The following is a 24,593-nucleotide window of genomic DNA, read 5'->3' on the forward strand; positions in this document are numbered from 1 at the left end:
CCCTGCTGTGAAAGGGCCAAGCTCCATGCCAGCTGGGGAGACAGTAGACTTCTTTTCTCAATGAACATTAATGTTTCTGGAGAACTCTTTAAACTACTCTCATATCCATAGGTTAAAAAACACAAACATTGTATATGTCTATAAATGTGTCTGTATGTCACATTCACAGAGACAGACGTCCCATAACCAAAGCCCACCATTGTTTTCTTTATCCACTGAAGCTGGAGCATTTTCACTAAGACAGTAAAGTACTTGGCGCGGTTGGGGAGCGGGGGTGGGGTGTTACTGAATGGTTGGACCTAAAATGCAGAAAGAGAAGCAGTGTGTTGCTCTGGTAGTGTTTATTTTTTGGAGTAGTGAGGATCTGGGGAGGGAGGAGGAGAACCAAATTTATTTATACACTCAACTTTTCCATATCTGGCATTAGGAGCTTTGGCATCATCTCAAGTCACTCAGGGGTTCCAACTCCCCATGGCCCAGCTTGGAGTAAGGCAGGAGGGGTCTGGGACGTGTGTGAGAGTGTGTGTGTATATGTATGTGTGTGTGTGAGAGAGAGAGAGACAGAGAGATGGGGGCACACGGGGGAAAGGAAGAAAGAGATGGAGGGAGTCGAGATTGAGGGAGAAAGATGTATGAATTTCTCATTTCTAACAATGATGTCTCTTAATAGTTCAGTATTCAACACAAATGAATTCTGTGTGTGTCGTATTGATTTCTGTGGTTTTCTTACTGCCCCCTCATCCCCTTGAGTGACCCGGAGTTAATTCTGTATTCAAATTAGGCAGAGATTCCAGCATCAGCCATCTTGACATGGAGAATAAAAGAATAGAATGGCCCAAACATATTGAAATCACAAGACGGTGGTATCTAGGACCAGTCTCACAAATCGCTCCTTGTGTCCTCCTGCTGGTCCAGAACAGAGCCCACCATCACATCAGCTTGCCAGGCGGTAAAGCATGCCTGCCTCACCTGGCTTCGGACCTGGCCCACTCTTAAAGGAAGGGAAGCTGGCAACAGTAGTTCTTCTTTCCAACCTCTTGAAGGCACTCAACACTGAAGGAATGAGAGGAGGTTTTCTTCCTCTGGTTTCTTTGTCTCTTCTGTCCCATGCAGGTGTGTCCCCAGCCAGGTGGCACAGAGCCCATGACAGCTCAGATGAACCTTTGCACAGGAAACCAGAGGCAGGATGTATCCTCTCAGCCTCTTCCCTTTGCTTCACCCTTGTTCCCCACTGCCTCTTCTCCCACACTACCACCTAGATCTAGGAGACTAAGGCAGGAAGAGATGCAGCAGCTTGTCTTTGATTCTGCCAGATTTCTGCATCTTTTCTTCCATAGCCCTTAGCTTCTTTCCCTCTCCGCATCATCAGTGAGGATATAAGATCTGTGCCTTGTATACATAAGGCTGTGTCTTTATTAATGATGCATCCTTCTTTTATGTGTCAGCAACTTTTAATAAAAGGCAATAAATGACTTTCTTTTTCTAGGTTCTGTTTTGCTGACTCTTGATAAAGCAGTCAGAGTCTGATAGCTTTGCTGCTGGAAAGCGCTAAGACCACGTGATCCTCTTGAGGCAATTCCCCCACCTTTCACCTTGGAACTGCATTCAGTGGTCTTCGTTTAGGGAGGAACACTGGCATTTCTTTTCTGTAGTCTCACTTTAGAGTAGGGCCTTGTGTTTAAATGGCATTTGGCACAAGGAAAGGCAGTATAGAGTAGATGAAATGTGGATACTAGATTCAGGCTACCTGTGCCTAACTCCTGGCTTTGCCTATTAGTAATTGCATCATCTTGTACAAGTTAATTTCCTCTCTGAGTTTTGATTTCCTTGTCTGTAAAGTAAGTGCAATTTGAGGAATAAATGGGATGACACATGTGAATTAATTAGTATAGTATCTGACATGCAGCATTTAGTAAATGTGAGAATTTATTACATAGGTTACTATAATGGAAGCTCAAGGGACGCTTGTTAATAAATGAACTGACTCCATATAAACTAAGTTAGTTAGACAATCTCTGGATGACAGTTACCATTAATCCCCACCACCTCTTCCCTAGAGCCTTTCCAGAAAGATCCTAGCTGCCCAGTGACGAATCCCCCATGCAAAAGGTCTGGAATCTCCATTCAGAGCAATTGACAGTCAATCTGGTAGTCATCTCCTGGAAGCAGAGATGATACTATGTGGTGTAAGTTGAGTTCTGAGAGTCAAAATTTTCTTCCAAGGATGAAGAAGATCTTTAAGATTGGAGGTCCTAAGTGTATGCTCAGAGAAGGCAAACAGAGTAAAAATAGCCCAATGTGAACATTTATTTTGTAGCTACAGAATGTCTGTGTGTGTATATATAATATATACTCCACACAAAAATCATATATTTTAGTAAAAAGTGATAATCATGCTAATTTAAAATATAATAGGCATGCTAATAATAAGAATCATGCTATTAATATTTACTGAGAGTTTATCCCATGTCTCTTTCAAGTATTCTACAAGGGCCTTAGCCTTATTATTTCATTTAATCCTAGGCACTAAATTATTTTCATTGCTCTAAAGGAGGCCCTGAAGTTCAGAACATTGTGTGACATTCTGAAGCTCACACAGCTCAGCTTGGGATTGGATGCAAGCTTTGCCTGTCTTGTGGACCCAGTGCTCAACCAGTAGTCTCTGCTGTTTCTCCCATCAGAAGTGTCTCCTGAACTTTCCAGTATGTGGAGTTGGCCACACCATCATTTCTCTTTTCTCTTGTGTTTAAAACCTGGAAGTGACACTATCAAGATCTAGACTCCTACTTTCTATGCATTAGTTTTGAATTTTTTTTTTTTTTAACAAGCACAGGTTACATACACAACTCAGTGACAGTAATGCTACAATTGTGTAAACAAAGTGAGGTTGGGAAGAGAAGGATCTCAGGCTTCCCTCAAGCCAAAAAACACTTTCATTGGAATGATACATTTCTCCATTTCCAGGTTTAATTAGCCACTGTAGACTCCACTTAAGCACTATTTAAAGTTGTTAACTGCTTTACATGTAGGAGAGAGAGAGAGCATATGTGTGTATATCTGTCTGCTTGCCTGCTTGTCTCTCTCTCCCAGGCCCCTCATTCCTGAGCTATATCATAGCACCCCTGTAAAGTATAATTCTTGTGCCATTCTTTCTCTCAGCTGAACCCAGCCAGTATTCTATACAGCAATTCCCAGCTGCAGACCTACACATACACTCCCTCCCCATACACACATAGCAGCTTCCCAATCCAGAACCTACTAGCAACATATGGCTACTTAAATTTACACTTAAATTCATTAAAATTGAATAACATTTAATATTCACTTTCTAATTCACACTCACTTCCTTTCAAGTGTCCACCAGCCCCATGGGGCTACTGGCTTCTGGATTTTAGATAGCACAGCAATAGGTTATTCCTATCATTGCAGAGAGTTTTACCAATGTCGTTATTTTGGAAACTAAGCAGTGACTAGGAATCATTAGTTGGAAAGAGCAGAAGCCTATAATGATATTTTGTAAATTTCAACCTCATTTTTCTCAGACATAATTTTTTTCTCTATTTGTTTTCATAGGAGAAGAAGACACTTAGAAGAAGAAAGAAGCTGGAAAAAGCAATGAAGCAGTTGGTTAAGCAAGAAGAATTGAAAAGACTCTATAAGGCTCAGGTCAGTAAATAAATGAGATGAGTGAGTGGGCCTGGGTCTCCTGGGACTCTGGATGGGAAAGAGGTTTGAGAGTGTATTGTATTAGGGAATGCAGGCTGGAGAAAGGTCAGTCTTCTCTGAGGGACCAGATTTGTGGCTGTTTTAAAGAGGCCCTGGCTTAGTCTCAGTAGGACTCTGGGTCATGGACAACCCAGGTGTTAATACAGCCTTTTCTCAGCCACCCCTCCGTCTGCAGACATGTGAGGTTGGAACAAGAGACAGTGCATGGCCTTGGGCGTCATCTCTGACTGCCATGTAGCAGTGACCTTAGTTTTGTCCTCTGTAGACACAAACCTTCCACCAACTCCCCAACAGTGTCTTTACTAAACTGACAGCTATTAAGGACTGTCTCCATTTCAAGATTAGTTGAAATCGTAAGTATCTAACATTCCAATAAAGATTTCCTGGCCTGATTGCTTACTTCAAACATTTCCTTCCAAGTTGCTCTGCCCCACTCCATCACAGACAGGCAAAATGAAGCAGGAAGTCAAGCATCCTCCATCTCTCTGAGGATCCCAAGCCTAGTCTTGAACAAGAGTTGGGTTTTAGGACATACGGACTTGGAATGGCCACTCATGTTAATCCAGCATATCCTCACATCCCTTTCTCCAGTTATTCCCTTTATCTGGCTAATAATCCTACACACTATTTCTGACCAGAGTGACATCATTCAATCCACCCTCCTTTACCCTTCCCTGTGGATGACTTGGGAGCTCTCTTTCACCTAGCAAATGGGGAAAAGTCACTTCTGTCCACTTGCAACCTCTAAAACAGTTTTCTTAGAAACACTGCAACTTTTCCTTCCAAGAACAAGACAACTCTTATGATATTGATTGGCAAAGTAGGCAATGTACCTTCCTTGTATTTTCACCCCAGACAGTTTGTTATAGTAAGAGAAGAATTGCAATAGCCTTTTGAGTCCTGCTGGCACCCATAGCAGCCCTCTTTATTCTCTGAGACTTTGATCCTTAGTTTCGTTTTCTGAGACAGAGTCTTGCTCTGTTGCCCAGGCTGGAGTACAGTGGCGTAATCTCAGCTCACTGCAACTGCTTCCTGGATTCAAGTGATTCTCTTGCCTCAGCCACTGAGTAGCTGGGTGCAGACGCCTACTACCACACCCAGCTAATTTTTGAATTTTTAGTAGAGAGGGTTTCGCCATGTTGGCCATGCTGGTCTCAAACTCCTGAGCTCAAGTGATCCTCCCACCTCAGCTTCCCAAAATGCTGAGATTACTGGCATGAGCCACCACGCCCAGCCTCACCCTTAGTTTCTAAAGAATGACCACTGTATTAGTGTGCTTGGGCTGCCATAACAAAATACCATGGACCGAATGGCTTAAACAACAGAAATTTATTTTCCTCACGTTCTGGAGCCTAGAAGTCCAAGATCAAGGTGCTGGTGGGTTTGGTGCCTGGTGAGGCCTCTCTTCCTGGCTTGTAGGCAGCTGCCTTCTTGCTATGTCCTCACATAATCTTTCTGTGAGTTCATGTGAGCAGAGAAAAGTACCTCTGGTGTCTTTTCCTCTTATAAGGACAGGGCTCCAACCTTAGGACTTCATTTAACCTTAATTACCTCCTTAAAGGCTCTATCTCCAAATGCAATCACATTGGGGGTTAGGGCTTCAATGTACACATTTGGAGTGGGACACAATTCAGTCCCTAAGAACCAGATAGCTTTAACTGCACAGTGATCAGTAATAAGTCTTTTAGGTGCTTCCCTTCTTTGGCAGTTTTACAGCCTGCCGGTGAGAGATGGATTTATAAAGATATCATTGTCTTTAAGGGAGACACAGGAAGAGGGCATGAAATCACAAGGAGTTTTAAGTAGACTTTCCATCTAGTTCAGATTTTATGTTGGAACTTAAGCACTCATAGCTGAGACAAGAAGAGCTGGGTGGCTGTGCAGGCCCTACCCCTCCCTGCTTGGGTCTCTTTATAGGGTTTGAGGGGCCTTGGCTCTATTTTTGATTTCAGGGGCAATTTAGAAAGACATGGGGTTAAGGAGGAAGAGTGAGACAGAGCTGAAGTAAAGCAAAGGAGGAACACAGGCATTCTGCCTGCCCAAATAGCTGACAGTTCCTTGAATATACCTGTTGTGCCAGGTGCAGAGTCTGTCCTCCCCAAGGGATGTGCCTTTGACAGCATGGTGTTTGAAAGCAGAGAAAATGGATGGGGATGAACAAAAGTTATATAGGAAAGGCTTTTCCATAACTTTCTTTCTTTCCTTTTTTGAGACAAAGTCTCCCACTGTTGCCCAGGCTGGAGTGCAGTGGCATGATCTCATCTCACTGCAACCTCCACCTCCCGGGTTCAAGCCGTTCTCCTGCCTCAGCCTCCTGAGTAGCTGAGATTACAGGCCTGGCTAATTTTTTGTATTTTTAGTAGAGACTGGGTTTCACTATGTTGAACAGACTGGTTTCAAACTCCTGACCTCGTGATCTGCCTGCCTCCGGCCTCCCAAAGAGCTGGGATTACAGGCGTGTGCCACCGCACCTGGCCCCTAATTTTTCTTTCTAATATACACAAGAGATTAATAGTTAGTAGAGAAAATAAATATGTAAATGCCAATCCAATCATCACCCCAGACCTTAATAGGTGCCTAGAATGAGCCTAAGGAGATATGATGTCATCCCCTAATGAGTTAAATATCTTGTGTCTTGTCTTAATAACCTGCTAGTAAAAAAGCCACAGTACACTTCCACAGTGAAAGAATGCTGGGCATCTGCCCATGGTGCAGTGAAAGACCACATGCAATTTGCAGCTAAGGATAGGAGCAGGACAATCTGAAACAGGAGCACGAAACCACAGAAGCTGGCCCAGGTCTCTTGCTCCAGAGTGACTCCTTAGGAGGTATAGGCTGGTTCTTCTTGGGTAAAAGAGATTATGCACATATTGAGTTTGCCCCAGGACCCACTACCCTACTCTGAATAGGGGCTGCAGCTTCAATCATTATGCCACGGCCACAGTCAGAGGCTGTGGGCTCCAAGGAGTCCAGGAGCTGGGATAACTGCCCACCTCACCCAACACCTTCTGTCTTGGAGGACATCTGTGATTGACGTTGTCTAAGGGGACTGTTTTAATGTCTACTTAGGGGCCAGTTGAACGTACACACAGATTCCTTGCTCTATGTTGCATACTAAGGAGGAAACATCTGGATGTAGCTGTCTGGGAATTCAGAGGTCCTTGCTTAGTTACTCAAGGCAGGACCATCGCAAGTGAAAGGGCCTCTTTTTCCTGGAAAGGAAGTGGCAGAATCTGCTCCTCTTGGGACTCTATGTGGAGAGTACTTGTGTGACACGTGATCCTGGTGTTGCAGGCCATCCAGAGGCAGCTGGAGGAGGTGGAGGAGCGGCAGAGGGCTTCTGAGATCCAGGGTGTGAGGCTGGAGAAGGCATTGCGAGGAGAAGCAGGTACGGCATCCTAGCAGATCTGGAGCAGTGGGCGTGGTAAGAGAATAGTGCTAGTCTAACCATCTGAGCAAAACAGACCTTGTCACCTGCTGGGGATCTGTCAGCATGGATATGTGCTAAATCCATAACTGCTGCACACTTTAAACATCGCATTATTGCTTCTCGGCCTTTTGGCCAAGATCAAGTGTAAAAATCAAACTATGGGCCCAATTCGAAATTCCCAGGAGCATTGGTCAGCCCACAGGCCTTATAACTGGGTTTCTGTTCAGCCCCACCTCTCCACTGGCTAACATGAATGTTCTTTGCAATTCAGGGGTTAAGATAAATTCAGGAGAAATATGTGGGTTTTGGAGTAAGGCTGGTAGTAATTCAAAGCCCAGAGTGAGAGTCAATGTTTGGGTTTTTCCTTTACTACCTGTATGACCTTGGGCCAGTCATGTTATAAACCCTTATACTTCCTTTTCTCATCTAAAATGAGGATAATAGTGGTTTTCTCCTTTAGAGAACTGATAAAAGGATTAAAAAGGAAATTACATATGATGGTTAGGTAACGCATTGCCTGGCCCAAGGTAAAGCAGTAAGTGGTAGTTATTCCAGTGATAGCTTCAGATTCTTAGATTCAAACAGAACTCATCTGGTGAAGACCTACTGAGCATTAGACATTAAAACACTGGGTCTATAACAGTGAGTATGACGTAGCTTCTACCTTGAGAAGTTTATAGTCCATTGAGAGACACAAGGTAGGTAAAGAGATAAGCCACAATACAGTATGTCCCCTAATGCTGTGATAGGAACAAGCATTAGGATACAATGTGGACAGAACCAAGAGGTTCCTAACTGATCTTGGGGCAAGGAGAGCCATCAGACTAGGCTTCCGGGAAGGAGTGATCTATAAGATGAGAACCAGAGGTGGAACAAGAGTTAACCAGTGAAGAGAAGATTGTTCTAACAGAGGGAACAGCACCAGCAAAGCTCAAATGTGAAAATACATGAAATATCTTCACAAATGAGCCAGTGAAGGGTTTTCAGGTAAGGAATGGCTGAAAGAAATTTACATTTTCGGAAATCTTCCAGTAGGGGTATGGCTAATGAATTGGAGGACCCTGAGAGTTTGTTGGGGGTATTGCCTCTTTAGTTTTGTGATGGATATTTTCAGCCTTCAGTATTTGGGATATAAAAGGTGAAAAACCGAGCACTGAAATAACGCGCAATAATATAAACAGGTTGCTTGTTACTTAACAAGTGAAATGTAGGATTTCAATTCTTTGAAAGTTCAGTTATTTGAGAGTGATGACACTAGCAGGGGCAGACCTAGATTTCTCGAGGCCTGGAGCTCATGCAAAGTCATGCATGTAAAATTGTGAGGGCTGCTTCCAGAACCTTGCAAGGACCCATCCAAGTAAGGGGTCCTGAGGTTTCAGTTTCATTAACTGCCTGGTTAATTTAGCACTAGATTTCAGGGAAGTGCTGGAGTCAGACTTTACCTCTTCTGTGCCTCAGTTTCCTTGTTGGTAAATTGGGAGTGGTAATAATACTTGTTTCTTTTATTTGTGGTGAGGATTAGCTAAAACAATTTAGGTAATACCCATAGCTCAGTGCCTGGCATGGAGCAGATGATTAATCAGTATTTTTTTTTTTTTACTAAAATGCACTGGATTTCCTTGCAAAGATGACCCAAATTTGCTCATTTGTAGGCTTATTACAAATAAGTCTTATTACATGAAATAGGCTTATTACAAATACGAACAGTTTCTTGCTGCTTGGACTGAGAGTCATTGTCTGTCTCTACAGCTGCTGCCGACTTTCAGTAGAATGAACTGCCCTTGTTAGGCGTTTGATCATATTCCCAGTCCAGAAGGCTCTGGTCCTTGTCTTTGGGAGTCTGCTGAGCTCAGTGACAGCCTTAGAAAGGAAAAGGAAAAACCAGAAAAGCCAGGGCATGCTTCAGTTTGCTGCCAGCAACACAGGCCAATAGGTGGCATAGTGGGAAGTGGGGAGCTGTGGGCGCCAGCAAGCCCTGTGTTCAAATTCTCTTCCACGCCACTTAGGCTGACTAGTCCTGGGCAAATCACTTAACCTCTCTGGCCCTAGATTTCTTGTCTGAAAAGTGAAGATTATTATCCCCATATTACCAGGTCATTTTGAGGATTAGGTGTGTTGATGGGCAGAGTCTCTGCCAGAGCACTGATTACGTTGTAGGCATTCAGTAAACACTACCTCATATCATTTTACAAAATATTACTAAGTGTCCACACATATATTCTTTTAAAGAATTTGTCTAATTTTTACTGCTTGAAATTTAAATGATAGAAACCAAAATTGTAAAGCATCTTCTGAAAATCCTCCTCATCTCCAAATATGAAAAAAAGGAAGGAAAGAGAGAGTTATTTTGAGTTATAGCAAAAGGAATCTGGCCAGCTTGTGATGTTTCAGAGGTGTGCCTAGCCAGCTAGAAGATGGATTCCATTCATTCCCTTGGTAATTTAATTCCCCTGTTAAGTTTATGGGCCTGTTTCCCTTGATTGTCCTTGTGTGGGTGACAGATGCAGATCAACAAGGGGCTGGAGACTAAAGGAGTCAAGTCACGGAGAGCGGCCTCAAAAGCAACCAAATGGAAGTTTTACAAACCAGGCACCAAGATTAATATACTCTAACTTGTAATAACATTTGTGCAATAATAATATTCCTTGGCGGTTTAATATTCTATTCAGTCCTTTTAAGAGATTGCCCTGTTGCTTAATGAATGACCAATGCTTATTAGGTTAAGTTGTATTTGAGCTGGCCTGTGCTGCTCCAGTTCAAGTGATTTAATGGGAATTATTTAATAGGTATTATTAGGATAATTAGAAAATGATCACAGTTAGGCAATAATATTGAGCTATAAAGGTTGTGAATAACCAAATTTAGAGACAGACCTGAAAACATGAGTAGCCTGCGACAGTTATGCAAGGCTCCTCTGATAATTATGTAGGCAGCCTGAAAGGGGCTTTGTTCTGGAAGGTATTCATTAGGCGGGCATTGAATTAGAGGAACATGCGGGGGTGCAGGACGGAGGGCAGTGATGGCTGATGAGCAAAATGAGGCTTTGATGAGCTCCTCATTGTCCTGACAACAATTCCCGCTTTCTTTTTTTCCAGCAGTCAGAAATAAGCTCTCCTGCCCTGGGAAGGGTTTTTCCCCATTTTGTCAAGGAAAGGGAAACAAAGAAAAACAAAAATCTAACAATCCACCCCAGATGACAAATCATTATGTCTTGCAGGATGTGGACTCATGCGTGTGTGTGTGTGTGTGTGTGTGTGTGTGTGTGTGTGTGTGTTGTCTTTGACAAAGGAAAGAGAGTCCCCTCTTGGTCCAGATGCCAAGGTGAAAGACGGGGATATGCAGTGGGGGCCCTACCACCTTCTGGGAGGAGGCTAAGCCCAGCTTTACAGCCACTTAGACTCTTCTTGGTTGAGGCACTGTTTGTTACCTACTGGCTGTTCCTTGTCAATATGATGATCAGTGTTACATACTAGGGGCATGGAATACCCCAATCTAGAAGAGACCACCATTCACATTTAAATGGTCTGGATAACACAATCTGGGCTTGCTTTCAATACCTGGAATCTGATGAAAACTGAGTAACTTCGAAGAAGAAAGAATTTCTCCCCAGGGGAGTTTCATAAGAATTATTATTCCCTTATAGCTTTACCAGCTTTGGGGACGATTTACTAGCTATTTGTCTGCAAGGAGCTTCTTGCCTTTTTTGGAGCCAGATGGTTTCTCCTTTCCCGAGATTGAGGAAGAAAAATCAGGATGCGCCGGGCGCGGTGGCTCAAACCTGTAATCCCAGCACTTTGGGAGGCCGAGGCAGATGGATCACGAGGTCAAGAGATCGAGACCATCCTGGTCAACATGGTGAAACCCCGTCTCTACTAAAAATACAAAAAATTAGCTGGGCATGGTGGCACGCGCCTGTAATCCCAGCTACTCGGGAGGCTGAGGCAGGAGAATTGGCTGAACCCAGGAAGCGGAAGTTGCGGTGAGCCGAGATCGCGCCATTGCACTCCAGCCTGGGTAACAAGAGCGAAACTCCGTCTCAAAAAAAAAGAAAAAGAAAAAAGAAAAATCAGGATGCGTAAGGTACCAGCAGGTGGCAGCAGGAGCACACATTATGGTGAGAAATGCCAACGAAAGCCTCACCAGGACTGGGGAAGTAATTTGGCTTAGACTTCGTGGTTTTCGCTGCTGCTGAGGAGTCAAGGAATAAAAATTCCTGGATAATGTAACAGTGAGGTGTCCTGGACAGAGCACAGGCATTAGAGTCAGACATTCTTGAGTTTGAATCCCAATGTAATCCTTATACAATTATTTACATTTCTGCCAAATTTTCTTCTCATCTGTAAAATGGGATGAATAATGCCCACCTCATCGGGATGCTATGAAGAAAAGATGAAGTGATATAATATTAATAAAGCACCCAAAAAAGGATCTGAAATACAATAGGCATTCAAAAAGATTTCTCCCCTCTTCTTTTATATCCCTGTTATTGTAGAAAACAGCTGTATGGTCAATGACTTCTCAAATTGTATTTATTTGTTTGTTCATTCTTTCACATTTATTTGTAACTATACTCCCTAGAAAGAGATTTAAGCTGGTTTCTATAAATATTTGTAATACATGAATTTTGCATGCCTGGTCCAAACAAAGACCTCAGTGAGAACTAATTGTTACCACTCCCGCACCCTTGCCACTGCCTGCCCCCAAAACAGCAATACAATAAAAGCTGTTCAACAAAGTTAGCAGACTATGGGTTTCAAGCCATGCCTCTCTGACAGTCTGCCACAATTTGGGAATGGGTTTTAGGAAACAGATACTCTTTAGGTTTCCTTCCATAACTGTTTGTTCTCAAAAGGTACTGGAAGGCAGTGGGTTAAATGTTGCACCCTCTCATTCATCATTAGACACATCTGGTTACTGTGCATTCATAGGTGAGCAGAGCAGGGGAAGGGTTGCCATCCCTCTGTGATTCTAGAGGAGTCTCTCTAAATACAGGTTGCCATGAACATGGAAACACAGATGATATTATTTTGTCACATAATATCATGGGATATTGTCAGAAAAGGACACCAACCTTACAGAAAATGGCCAGGAGTAATAAGTTCCCAGCTTCACTGGCCAGTCTGTAGAAAGTCCATGGCTTCATTGCAAGCCAAATATTGAACAAACCAATAAAAGACTAAAGCTGACCGTCTTAAATTATTTTTTAAAAAATAAGATAGAAATAAGAAATGAAAAGGGCAGATGCAACCACAGAGATAGCAAAGATTCAAAAAGATAAAAGAATACAATGAACACTTAATCCCATTAATTTTTAAATCTGGCACTCTAAGGGTGATTTTACAACTACTATATTGAAAAATTAAAGAGGAAAATCTTATGGTCTTTTCAATAGAAGAAGGAAAATCATTTGATGAAATTCAACACCCATTTGCTAAAAGCTTTTAGCCAAAAAAAGCAATAGAACAGGATAGAACTTTTTAAATTTGAAACATATCTTCCAAAACCATGCAGTAAACATCACTGTTAAATAGAAGCATTTCTTTAAAAATCAGTAATTAAATAATGTTGCCTACTCTTCTGTCTTCTATTTAACATTGTGCAGGAGATCCCAACCAGTGTGGTGAGACAAGGCAGGGAAAGGCAAGAGGTTTGGAAAGGAAGAAAAAAAATTTGTTATATCCAGATGCGAGGATTTTCTATCTGAAAAATCCCCCAAAATGCACAAGTAAACTATTAAAAATAATAAGGACCTAAATCACAGTGACTGGATATAAGCTCAAACTAGAAAAATTAATTGCATTTTAATATCTCAGCATCAAACACCTAGAAAATAAAGCAACGAAGATGTCACTTACATTAACATAAAAAAATATAAGATACCTAGGAGTAAATCTAACAAGAAACATGCACTGTCTTATGGAGCCCATTTTAATACTTTGCTGAAAGTCACCAAAGGGCCCAAAGATAATCTAATATATATGAAAAGTTGATATAAGCCAGCAGTAGCATTAGAGATCACAGGAAGTAAGTGATTCTGAGACAATTGGTTTCTGTAGAGGAAAAAACAAAATTGAGTCTTGTTTTGTACCATACAAACAAATCAATTCCATAAAGATTAAGGACTTTAATGTGAAAATTGAAACTTGAGATGTTAAGAAGAATCTTTTTTTGACCTCAAGTTGTTAATCAATAGATACTGTAAAGGAAATGAAAAGCCACTCATTTGGAAAATATACAGTCACACTCTGTTATCCACAGAGGATTTGTTCCAGAACCCCTGAAGTTACCAAAATTTGAGGGTGCTCAAGTCCCCGATATAAAATGGCATAGTAACTGCGTATAACTTATGCATGTACTCTCGCATACTTGAAATCATCTCTAGATAATTTGTAATACTGAATACAACATAAATGTGTAAATAGTTGTTATACCATATTGTTTAGGGAATAACGACAAGAAAAATGTCTGTATATGATCAGTACAGACACAATCATCTTTTTTTCTCCAGAGTATTTTCAATCCACAGTTGGTTGAATCTGAGGATGTAAAACCCTCAGATATAGATAGTCAACTGTGTTTGCAAAAAATATAACCAAAAAAGAATCAGCATTCTAGAATATTCTCACTCTTACAAATCAGTAAGAAATAGGCAAACAACCCAATATAAATATAGATAAATGGCATAAATATACTTTTCACAGAATACTAAATGTTCATAAGCCTATGAAAAAGACAGGAACATACAAATTCAGACTATAGTGAGAAACTATTGAAAACTATTAAATTATCAAAACTTTAAAAATCTGATAATACTAAGTATTTGGCAAGGGTGAGGGACAGGTGTCACTCTTATTCAATGTTAGTAGGAGCATAAATTGTCACAACACTTTCGAAAACAATTTGGCTTTAGGCTGTAAAGTTGAATATGTGTATACCCTACAATTTAAGAATTTCATTCCTAATATATGTTCAAAAGAATCTCTTACCCACATGGGCCAAAAGACACATACACAAATGCTCATAACAGCATAAATCATAATAGCAGAACTCTAGGAACAACTCAGACATCCATTAACAGGGAAATGGATAATTTGTGGTATAGTCATACAACCGAATATTATATAGAGAGCAGTGAAAATGAATGAGTGGCATGGATGCCTTTTTACAACGTAATTTTAAATTTAAAACAAGTTTTGGAAGACTATATACAGTATAATATAATTTCAATAAAGCCCAAAGTTAAGAAAAACTAATTCTTTTTTGTTTCTAAAAAATAAATGGTTTCGAATAAAACAAAAAAGAAGTAATTTCAAAGGGAAAGATTTGAATTTTTGTTTTTTAGCTGCCACACTCTGGCTCCCAGAATGGAATTGTGAACTAGCTACTAGCATCCTGGGCTTGTCAAGACTGAATCAGGCCAGATCCACAGCACAGCTTTCTGGATTAGCATCATTCTAGGTAAGGAGCCTGTGGGAGGCAGACATCCCCAGAGCTCCGGGTATGAAGGTTGGTAGAGACTTGAATGAAACAGGTCTGTGCATAGCACCAGAGTGGAGCGCTGACCACAGACCAGAGAACAAAAGGCAGGGGCTGAAACGCAGCCAGTCCAGGGGAGAGGCCCTACACAGTGCTGTTGAGAGTTCCTGCTCCACTTTCTCTAAAGGCCCCTGAAGCCCCAGACCATCAGTGAGGATGAAGAGTACATAAACAAAATTGCAGCAAATACTGAGTTAGGACTTCTCACAGATTCTAAGGAGGTGCAAAATCACATCAAAAGAAATAGTTGTGAACCACACAACGAAATAAGACCTAACTTGGAAAAAAACATACCGATACATAATCAGAGAAGTCTTCAGCATTACCTACAAAAGAAAATGACTAAAACAAAAAACATGAGTTTATAGAATAGTTCATCTTTTTCTCTACTACTATTCATTCCAAAAAAAGTTATTGGCCTGGCACAGTGGCTCATGCCTGTAATCCTATCACCTTGGGAGGCCAAAGCAGGCAGATCACCTGAGGTCAGGAGTTCAAGACCAGCCTGGCCAACATGGTGAAACCCCATCTCTACTAAAAACATAAAAATTAGCCAGGCATGGTGGCGCATGCCTGTAGTGCCAGCTACTTGGGAGGCTGAGGTGAAAGAATCACTTAAACCCAGGAGGAGGAGGTTGTGGTGAGCTAAAATTAGGCCCCTGCACTCAGAGTGAGACTCTGTCTCAAAAAAAAAAGAGAAAGAAAAAGAAAAACGTTACTGACCTTTACATGCCAGTCACCTTAAAGCAGGGACTAATATTTACCAGGCTTGGTGGTTGGAAGTGACATAGTGTGCTTTGCAATTTTGAGAGCTAAAAAGTCATTTTGTGTTGGGTTTTGATCATTTCACCTCAGCAAGTGTGATACTTACATTTTGCACAGGAAAAGGCATGAGGTGACAACACAGGAGCAACTGAAGAGCCAGTTGATAGTGGAGCCAGGCAGATGGTGAGAGGAAGAAAGCGCTGGAGAACCGGGCCATTCTATTCGCAGCCAGAGGCTGCTTGCATTTTGGCTGCCCCATTGCAGCTGTATCTTGGTTCCTAGCTGGTCATGAGTCCCAGCTGTGCCTTGAAAGGGCTTTCTATGCACCAGCAGCCAGGGGACCAGATGGAGATGGAGATGAGCAAAGCATCCGCATAGGTACCAGGTGCTTATGTCTTCCCAAGAAGTGCAGATGATCCACATAGCCACATGACTTTTTCATTTACACAAGGCCAAAAAAAATTACTTATGAGTTTTTGTTAACTTCAAGTTAAGTTACAAAATAAAGTTTAGCCATGTATAATCAAGGGAGAGGTTACACTCTAGCTGAATTTTAAAGGTGAACAGAAGATAATCCATATTGAACCATAGAACTAGACGTTGGAAGAAATGGCAAGGTCAGAATAACAATGGTACAGTTTGCTGAGTGTTTACTATGTGCCAAGTAACTGCATCAGCTCATTTAATCCAATTTATAAGGTAGGTACTGTCATTACCATCCCCGTTTTCCACAGGAGGAGACTGAGGTAGAGAGATGTGAGGTTACGTGCCCAAAGTCACACATTTGTAAGTGGCAGAGCAAGGTTTGATTGACTTCAAAGCCCATTCTTCTTTCACTTTGCTCTACTGTGTTTATAGTGAGGGGCAATGCTGCCTTCCTCAGGACCCACAGGAAGGAATCTGACTAGGGAGTTAATGGAAATCATAGAGGAACCTCTTGGTGCGTGGTCGGATTGGAGAGCAAGGCAAGGCTGAGCTGGGCACACTTTGGGAAGGCAGATTCCCCTGGAAACCTGCACTTGATTTCACATGCAAAGACCCCCACCCCCCCCCGCACCAAAGTGCTTTTTACTACTGAAAAATAGGCCAGTGTCATAGCTTACGCCTGTAATCTCAATACTTTGGGAGGCCAAGGTGGGCGGATCACCTGAAGTCAGGAATTCAAGACCAGCCTGGCCAACATGGTGAAACCCTATCTCTACTAAAAATACAGAAATTAGCCAGAAATGGTGCGGACACCTGTAATCTCAGCTACTCGGGAGGCTGAGGCAGGAGAATTGCTTGAACCTAGGAGGCAGTCATTGAGGTGAGCTGAGATCACACCATTGCACTCCAGCCTTGGCAACAAGAGTGAAACTTCGTCCCATAAAAAAAAAAAAAAAAAAAAATGAACTGTAGCCAATAAAATTGCAAGTTATTCCATTGAAAAAAGAATTAAGTTGAGTGATTCTGTTCAACTGGTGTTTGTCAAGTACAGTGTCAAGGGGAATCAGTGTGGCAGCGCTGGGAACTCTCTAACAGGCCAGATTTTAGGACACCTGAGATTGAGAAAAGGACATGTAATCCAGGATAAAAATCCAGCTAGAACTTATGGGCATAATGCAGCAAAGAGGCTGAATCTGAAAAACAACAACCAAAAAATGCTCTAAAGACAGCAAAATAGTATCTTGAAAGCTGTTTCTTTTGGATTGAGAACAAGGAAGGAAAGGCCCAGTGCGTGTGGCAGATGGTATAATGTTAGGTGACGAGGAAAGGCAGAATTCTCAGCTCTCAGCTTTTCTGTTTATCAAGGAAAAATGATCCTCAATCTAGAAACATTAAACAAATATCTAGAAGGGATTGAATCTAGATAAGTGGAAAAAATGAGAGCCGTATGCCCAGATGAAAGGGGGAACATAGAACAGTGTCTTGGATGTAGCATTACTCAATCAGAAGTTGCTGAATTAAGCTCCTGATTTTGAAATATCTTATACATTGGGCATAATGGCTCACACTTGTAATCCCAGCACTTTGGGAGGCTGAGGCAGGTGGATCGCTTGAGCCCAGGAGTTGAAGACCAGCCTGGGCAACATGGCAAAACCACATCTCTACTAAAAACACAAAAATCAGTTGGACATAGTGGCACACACCTGTAATCCCAGCTACTCAGGAGGCTGACGCAGGAGAATCTCTTGAATATGGGGGAAGAGGTTAAAGTGAGCTGAGATCATGCCACTATACTTCAGCCTGGGCAACAGGGTGAGATACAGTTGAAAGAGGGAGGGAAGGAGGGAGGGAGGGAGGGAGGGAGGGGGAGGGAGGAAATGAGGGAAGAAGGGAGGGAAGAGCGAGCTTGCACATATGACCTTAGTCTTTAAAAACTTATGGAGAATTTTGTAACCAAAAGAGGTTTTGGAGCATATTTCCCACTTTTCCTATGGTAAATAAACATGACTTATGATCCTCGTCAAAGCTCTAGAAACAATTATTTAAAAAATTGTATTTCAAAAGAATTTGAGATTACTAGGAACCATTAGTATTTACTGAGAAGCTGTGAAAAACAAATACCATTTCTTTTTCTGGGTGGAGTTGCAAGGTTTATAGTACCAAGGAACATAACAGACGTTACAGAGCTTGATTTTAGGAAATTATTTTGACCTTGGTAATTTTTGTAACAGCCTCATAGACAAGATATAGCAAGGTGGGCTGGATGGTTCCAATCAGAGTTGGCTTCAACCAAAGGCTGAGAAAGGTCCCTAATGATGGGCCAGATGGCTTTCTTCCATGTCCAATTCCATCTGACACTTTGCTTTCTAATATCACATAAATGTCCAGGATGCCCATTTATCAATTCTGCAGAAAACTCAGAGTTAGGAGAAATGTATCAGCCAGATAAAATATTCAGACGATGTCCCCATAATGGGACAAATTAAATAAGGTGATATTTAGCAAGATATATATAAAGTCTTGAATTGGATTATGAAAAAGAACACTTGCACAAGTAGAAGATGAAGGTATCAGACTTAACTACTACTACTGTGGAAAGGCCAGAGTTTATTTACTAGTAAATAAGAGCCCCAGTGAAGACGCTGCTAAAGAAGACTTCTGCAGTCTCTGGTCATAGGATGAAGGTGTGAGAGGGTCTCTCCATTTTGTGTTGTTTACATATTGTTTAATTCTAGAGTCTCTTTAAGATAGAATGGGCATCCTTCCTTTGACAAAATGACAGACAATCTGGAGGTGCTGACTATGAAAAGAGCAAACTTCAGCGAATTGTGAGGTGCATCCTCAAATATCTGAAGATCTGTCATGTAAAATATATGGTTACCGTTTTCCATTTTCCTCTAGGGAGAAAAAATGGAATCAGTGGCTAGCAGTTAACTCGTTGGAGGCCAACAGAATGAATTGTTCAGGACTTAAAAGTACACAGCCCTGCAGTGGGCCTCCTGCACAGCAGGGAGCCTGCTCATCCCATGGATAATTGTAGAGCAGCCACCTGTCAGGGAAGAGTGGAGGGAATTCCTGCATTGGCTAATGGCTGGACCAGATGACCTCAGAGGTTTCTTCCACCTTATATGTTGTATGATTTCAGCAGTGACTGTTCCCATTTACTGAGCATATACTACAGGCCAAGACTAAGATAAGGGCTTTGTGTGCATAACCCCACTGCAGCTGCACAGCAGATAAAGAGACTGAGACTTAGGAAGGCTCCAATAATAGCTTAAGCCCACACAATGGGAAGTAGAGGAGTGGCATTTTGATCCCAAGTCTGAGTTTAAAGTGTACATTCTTAACTTCTATGTTCTATGTGATCTCTGATGTGCATGCTTCATTCTTTCATCCAATAACGAATGCCCGGGTGAATGTCTTGTTCTTCCCCTCCTCTCCCTGGCAAACTTTCTCATCCATTTAGACTGAGCACACCTGCTGCCTCCTCTCTAAGGTTTTCCCTTGCTTTCTTGGCACGTAATTAATTGCCTGCCTCCTGTGTTCTCACAAGAGGCATGTTGTATTCTATTTGGCTACACTGGTTTTCCCCAATGGACCATGAGCTCCCAGTTACCTAAAGAGCTGGAACCAGTGTTTACTCACCCCTGTCTGGCACCACAAACAATGCTTAGAAGATGTTGGCCCACAACGTTTATCAGTTTGTTTGCTCAAACATTCATTCACTCAGGAAACCTAAGAAAGAATAACACCTTATTCCCCTCCCTTCTCTCAATTTAGTCCTTCATACCCGACACTTCACACATCATTCTTGTGCTCCACCTCCTTTAATGTCCCTTTGTGTTCTACAGCATGAAGTGCAAATGCCTCAACTACTCTCTCTGATGAGACCATCATAAAATGCCAGGCCTCCTTGCTCACCCCTCCGTGCCCCTCGGCCCTTCCCAAACTCTGTCTCCACCATCTTCTTTCTCATTCCCTTGTCTTTCCTCAAGTTATTCCCTCTTCTTGAAAAGTGCCCTCTTCCACACTCATTATTTCCTCTCAAAAGTGTCATCTGTTCTTCCACCCTAGTCCCTCAGGAAGCTCAGCTTCACACCCTGATCAGGAAAACCCTCCCTCCCCTGTGTGCTCAGAGTGCTTTTTGTTGCTTTATTGTGATTGTTTTCTAATATTCTATTTTATTCTAGCTCTTTGAGTCCCTCTGATCCAAAGAGTACCGAATAAGATTCTTTTTGGTAGGCACAATGCCTTACTAACTGCAAATTTCTCATGCAATGTAACGTTACATATCACTGTATCTCCAGTGCCTAAGGCAATACCAACACATAGGAGATGTCTGACAGATAGGTGTTATTAAGTGAATGGGTAAAACAGAAGTCAAGCTCTGCATTCTAGCACCAGCTTGCCCATAAACTAAATAATTTGGGATGTTGCATACATAGTCCACCCTTCTGCATCTGCAGATTGAAAATATTTAGAGAAAAATTTAAATAATACAATAAAAAATAATACAAATGGAAAAACCAATACAATAGTCTAAATATTCAGTATTATAAATAATCTAGAGATAATATAAAGTTTACTAGAGGATGTGTATAGGTTATATGCAAATACAGTCACCCCTCAGCATCTATTGGGAACTGGTTCCAGAACTCCTGTGCAGATACCAAAATGTATGGATGAACAAGACCCTGATATGAAATGACATAGTAGGCTGGGCATGCCAGCTCACACCTATAATCCCAGCACTTTGGGAGGCCAACGCAGACAGGTCACCTGAGGCCAGTCTGGCTAACATGAGGAAACCCCGTCTCTACTAAAAATACAAAACTTAGCTTAGCACGCCTGTAGTCCCAGCTACTCAGGAAGCTGAGGCAGGAGAATCACTGGAACCCAGGAGGTGGAAGTTGCAGTGAGCCATGATTGTCCACTGTACTCCAGACTGAGCAACAAAGCAAGCCTTTGTCTCAAAAAAAAAAAACAAAAAACCCAGGCATAATATTTGCATATAACCTATGCACATCTTCCCATAATTTAAAATCATTTCTGGCTTACTCAACACCAAACGCAGTTCCTACAAATCACTTCATTTGAATGGATTCAACATAGTACTTGAAGTACAGCAAATTTAAGTTTTGTTTTTTGGAACTTTGTGAAATATTTTTTTCTGAATATATTTGATCCACAGCTGGTTGAATCCACAGATGAAGAACCCACAGATTTGAACAGCTGAACATACAATGTCATTATATTTAAGGGACTTGAGCACCCATGGATTTTGGTATCCAAGAAGGGGTCCTAGAACTAGTCCTTCATAAATACTGAGAGATGACTGTAAATCTTTCTGGGCTCCAATTTCCTTATCAATAAAAAGGTGGTCCAGGGGATGAGGAGAAAAGGGAACTCATTTCTATGGATTTCTTGCTATGTGCAAGGCAATGAACTAGGTATGTTATTCACCTTAAAAGACTACTTTAGCAGGAGGGAGGGAGAAATACACATAGCAGTGAAGATCGTGGGTTTATGACCAGACACAGTTAAGTTCAGGTTTTAGCTTTGCTGCTTACTGTGAACTGGGGCAAGTTAAATCTTTTAAACCTCCATTTCTTCAGCTACCAAGTGGCAATGATAAGTGTATCTACAGGTGAGTAGGTTATGAGGATTAAATTAGATGCTACATATAAGGTACATAGACCATCAACTGGCATGTCATCACTACGAAATAAACAGCAGCTCATTATTATTATATTTCCTGTGTGTCTTATTATTCCGATTTAACCAATGAGGAAGCAGAGGCTCCAAGAAGTTAAGCAACTTGTACAAGGTCACACACATCTTCTGTCTGCCTTGTTTTCCCCTCCGTGTATGGGACCCTCCAGTATAAATCCTTCTAGGATGGCCATGAGCTTTGCCATACAGCTCGTGTTCTTCTTTCAGGGTGAAATATTAGAAAGCCACCTTTTAACATTTTAGTACCTAAATATTTAGTATCTAACATTAAATATCTAAGAAGCAGCACCAGTTTTCTCATGATTCTTCTTCTGTTTAATAAAGGTCATAATCTAAGTAATAAGAATATATGGATATAACTTTACCCCCATGAGGCACAAAGCTAATAACTTTTTTTTTTATTATTATTTGGCTTTTCTTTGTTCAAAAAAATCAAAATGCCAGGTAGCACTCCTCTATGACCAAATGTGGTGTGAGTTTCCCCGCTCCATGGAGGGAGCCACACGCCATCTGGGCACTCAGTAGCCATTTGATCTGGGGAAGAAAAAGAAGGAAATGATGGCCAGCAGCTAGGGTTATCCTTGGTGAGGGATGTGATGCATACACATATATAAGTTTTACAATGAGTATACGAGTAGACAGGGAGAGGGTCGTTTGTAGTGGGATGTTGTCATGGTTATTTGACCATTGGAACTGGAGTGGTCATGCCCTAAGTGTCCGAGAAGACCCCCGACACACGTACCCAGAGCATGCACAGGTGGGTTTTATTTGTCATGCCCATAACTTGGAGGCATCTACAGGGTGTGGGGGGTGCTGCCTGCAGAGCTCTTCTCACTACAAACATAACCTGCTAAAGTGGCTCAAAGCAGTTTGATCATGGGGAGAGAAACACCAATCTGACCCATTTGCTGTTGATTTCTTAAGCAGATTCAGGCACACAGGATGAAGCACAGCTTTTGCAGGAATGGTTTAAGCTGGTTCTGGAGAAGAATAAATTAATGCGATATGAGTCGGAGCTCCTAATCATGTAAGTAAGGCAACACAGATACCGGTGAGTCCTAAAAGCAAATTGGGAAAGGAGGGTGGCTTACCCTCCAAGGCGGAAGTCTTGGGACTTTTTCTCTTTGTGCATACAGAGTAGTGATTGAGGCAAATTGATATGTTATATCTTGCATATCATGCTGGCATTAGTGCAAAGCATCTTCAGCTGTCTCTTCTCTCTGCAAAGTCCTATGGCTAAAATAGATTTTGGGTAATGGGTCTGGAACTGAAGGTCATTTGGATAAGGCAGTTTGAATCTATCCCTGTTCCCTGAGCCCATCTTAAAGGAGGGATCACACACTGCAATGGGAAGGCTATGTCTGGCCTCTGAGTGTGAATCTTGGGAAGGACTCAGTGACATATGCCTGACCACTTTTGTGGCTTTAGAGATCCATCTGGCTGTCCTCTCTGAATGAGCACTTGCAGCCTGGTTGGGAGATCAAAAAGTGGAGTTAGATCTCACCACATTCTGAAAAAGCTGAAGGTCACTATGCCTGTCATCATTCTAGAGGGAAAAAGTAACAGTATCAATTTAAGTGCCACAAGTCATGCTGGGTGCTTCATTTTTGCGCCAATCCCAGGAGGTAATTTTAAAGGCTTTTGAAGGGGTATAACAAATATTACTACTCTTCCTTCCTGGGTTCTGAGCCAGATGAGAAATAAGACAACCAAGTCAATAGATGGAACATAAAATGTTATCTTTATTACCAATAATGGCTTCTATGATAATGGCTGGTGCATGGCTTACTATAACAGCCCAGATGTGCTTGCTAGTTGTATTAATTTCCTAGGCTGCAATAACAAGTTACCACAGACTGGATGACTTACAGCAGAAATGTATTCTTTCACTGTCTGGAAGCCAGAAGTTCAAAATCAAGGTGTTGGGAGAGCTGTCCTTGCCCCTGCCGCTCTTCCTGGCTCTGAGCTTTCCTGAGTTGGTGGCTGCGTCACTCCAGTGTCTGCTTCTATCTTCACACAGCCTTCTCTGTGTGTCTGTGTCATCTCCTCTTTTGCTCTTATAAAGACACTTGAGTCATTGGGTTTAGGACCCACTGAGATAATCCAGAATGTTCTCATCTGAAGGTCCTTAATTTAATTGCATCTGCAAAGACCTTTTAGAAATAAGGTCACATTCGGTTTCCATGGTTTAGGATGTAGACGTATCTTTTAGAGGGTTACCATTCAACGCACTACACTAATCAACTCCAGAAGTAGAAATATACCTATCTAATTACAAAAGGTAGCAGACTTACCTGCTCCTTAGGGGCAAGGCTGTTATCCTAGACCAGTGGGGTTCAGCCAGGGGCAGTAACCTCAGAGGATATTTGGCAGTGGCTGAAGGCATTTTTGCGGTCACATCTGGGTGCAGGGTTGCTACTGATATCCAGTGAGTAGAGGCCGAGGATGCTACTAAACATTCTGCAAAGTCCAGAACAGTCCTTCCCCACCACCAACAAAGAATTATTTGGCCTAACAAGTCAAAAGTGTCAAGGTTGAAAAACCTTGCCCTGGAACTATGGCAAGGCTTATTGAGAACACGTGTTTGCGTAAGACTGGCTGAGCCTGGGAGAGAAAGAGAGGAGTGAGTTGGGTTCACATAGTCTATTTTTCCCAAGTTTACCTCCCCTGGCGTGAGAGTGAGGACGGGTAGGGTTGGGAAAGGTGGACCAGAGTTACATTCATTGAGTTCCATTGACATGGAAGGTAATGCCAGGAATGGAGAAGGGGGGGTTATCTCTAGTGATGATTTGTTTTATTACAACTTTTTGTTTGTTTATTTGTTTGAGACAGAGTCTTGCTCTGTTGCCCTGGCTGGAGTGCAGTGGCATGATGTTGGCTTACTGCAGCCTCCACCTCCTAGATTTAAGTGATTCTCCTGCCTCAGCCTCCCAAGTAGCTGGGACTACAGGTGCATAACACACCCAGCTAATTATTG

At 42.0% G+C, this 24,593-nt stretch overlaps 1 protein-coding gene across 30 annotated transcripts in view; it reads left to right on the forward strand.

Moving 5' to 3' along the window:
* MICAL2 (microtubule associated monooxygenase, calponin and LIM domain containing 2) overlaps positions 1-24,593 on the forward strand; it is a 261,902-nt gene that overhangs the window by 227,223 nt on the left and 10,086 nt on the right. For 27 of the 30 annotated variants that reach the window (XM_078340519.1, XM_078340524.1, XM_054242079.2 and 24 more), the window contains 3 exons: positions 3,574-3,666; positions 7,021-7,114; positions 22,541-22,643. In XM_078340519.1, coding sequence (XP_078196645.1) covers positions 3,574-3,666; positions 7,021-7,114; positions 22,541-22,643 — 290 coding nt within the window. The remainder of the gene's footprint in view (positions 1-3,573; positions 3,667-7,020; positions 7,115-22,540; positions 22,644-24,593) is intronic. The other 3 variants (XM_078340535.1, XM_054242087.2, XM_078340520.1) reach the window with 1 other exon arrangement.

This window comes from Callithrix jacchus, chromosome 10 (genome assembly GCF_049354715.1).
Source record: "Callithrix jacchus isolate 240 chromosome 10, calJac240_pri, whole genome shotgun sequence".
In the NCBI taxonomy this organism is placed as follows: Eukaryota; Metazoa; Chordata; class Mammalia; order Primates; family Cebidae; genus Callithrix; species Callithrix jacchus.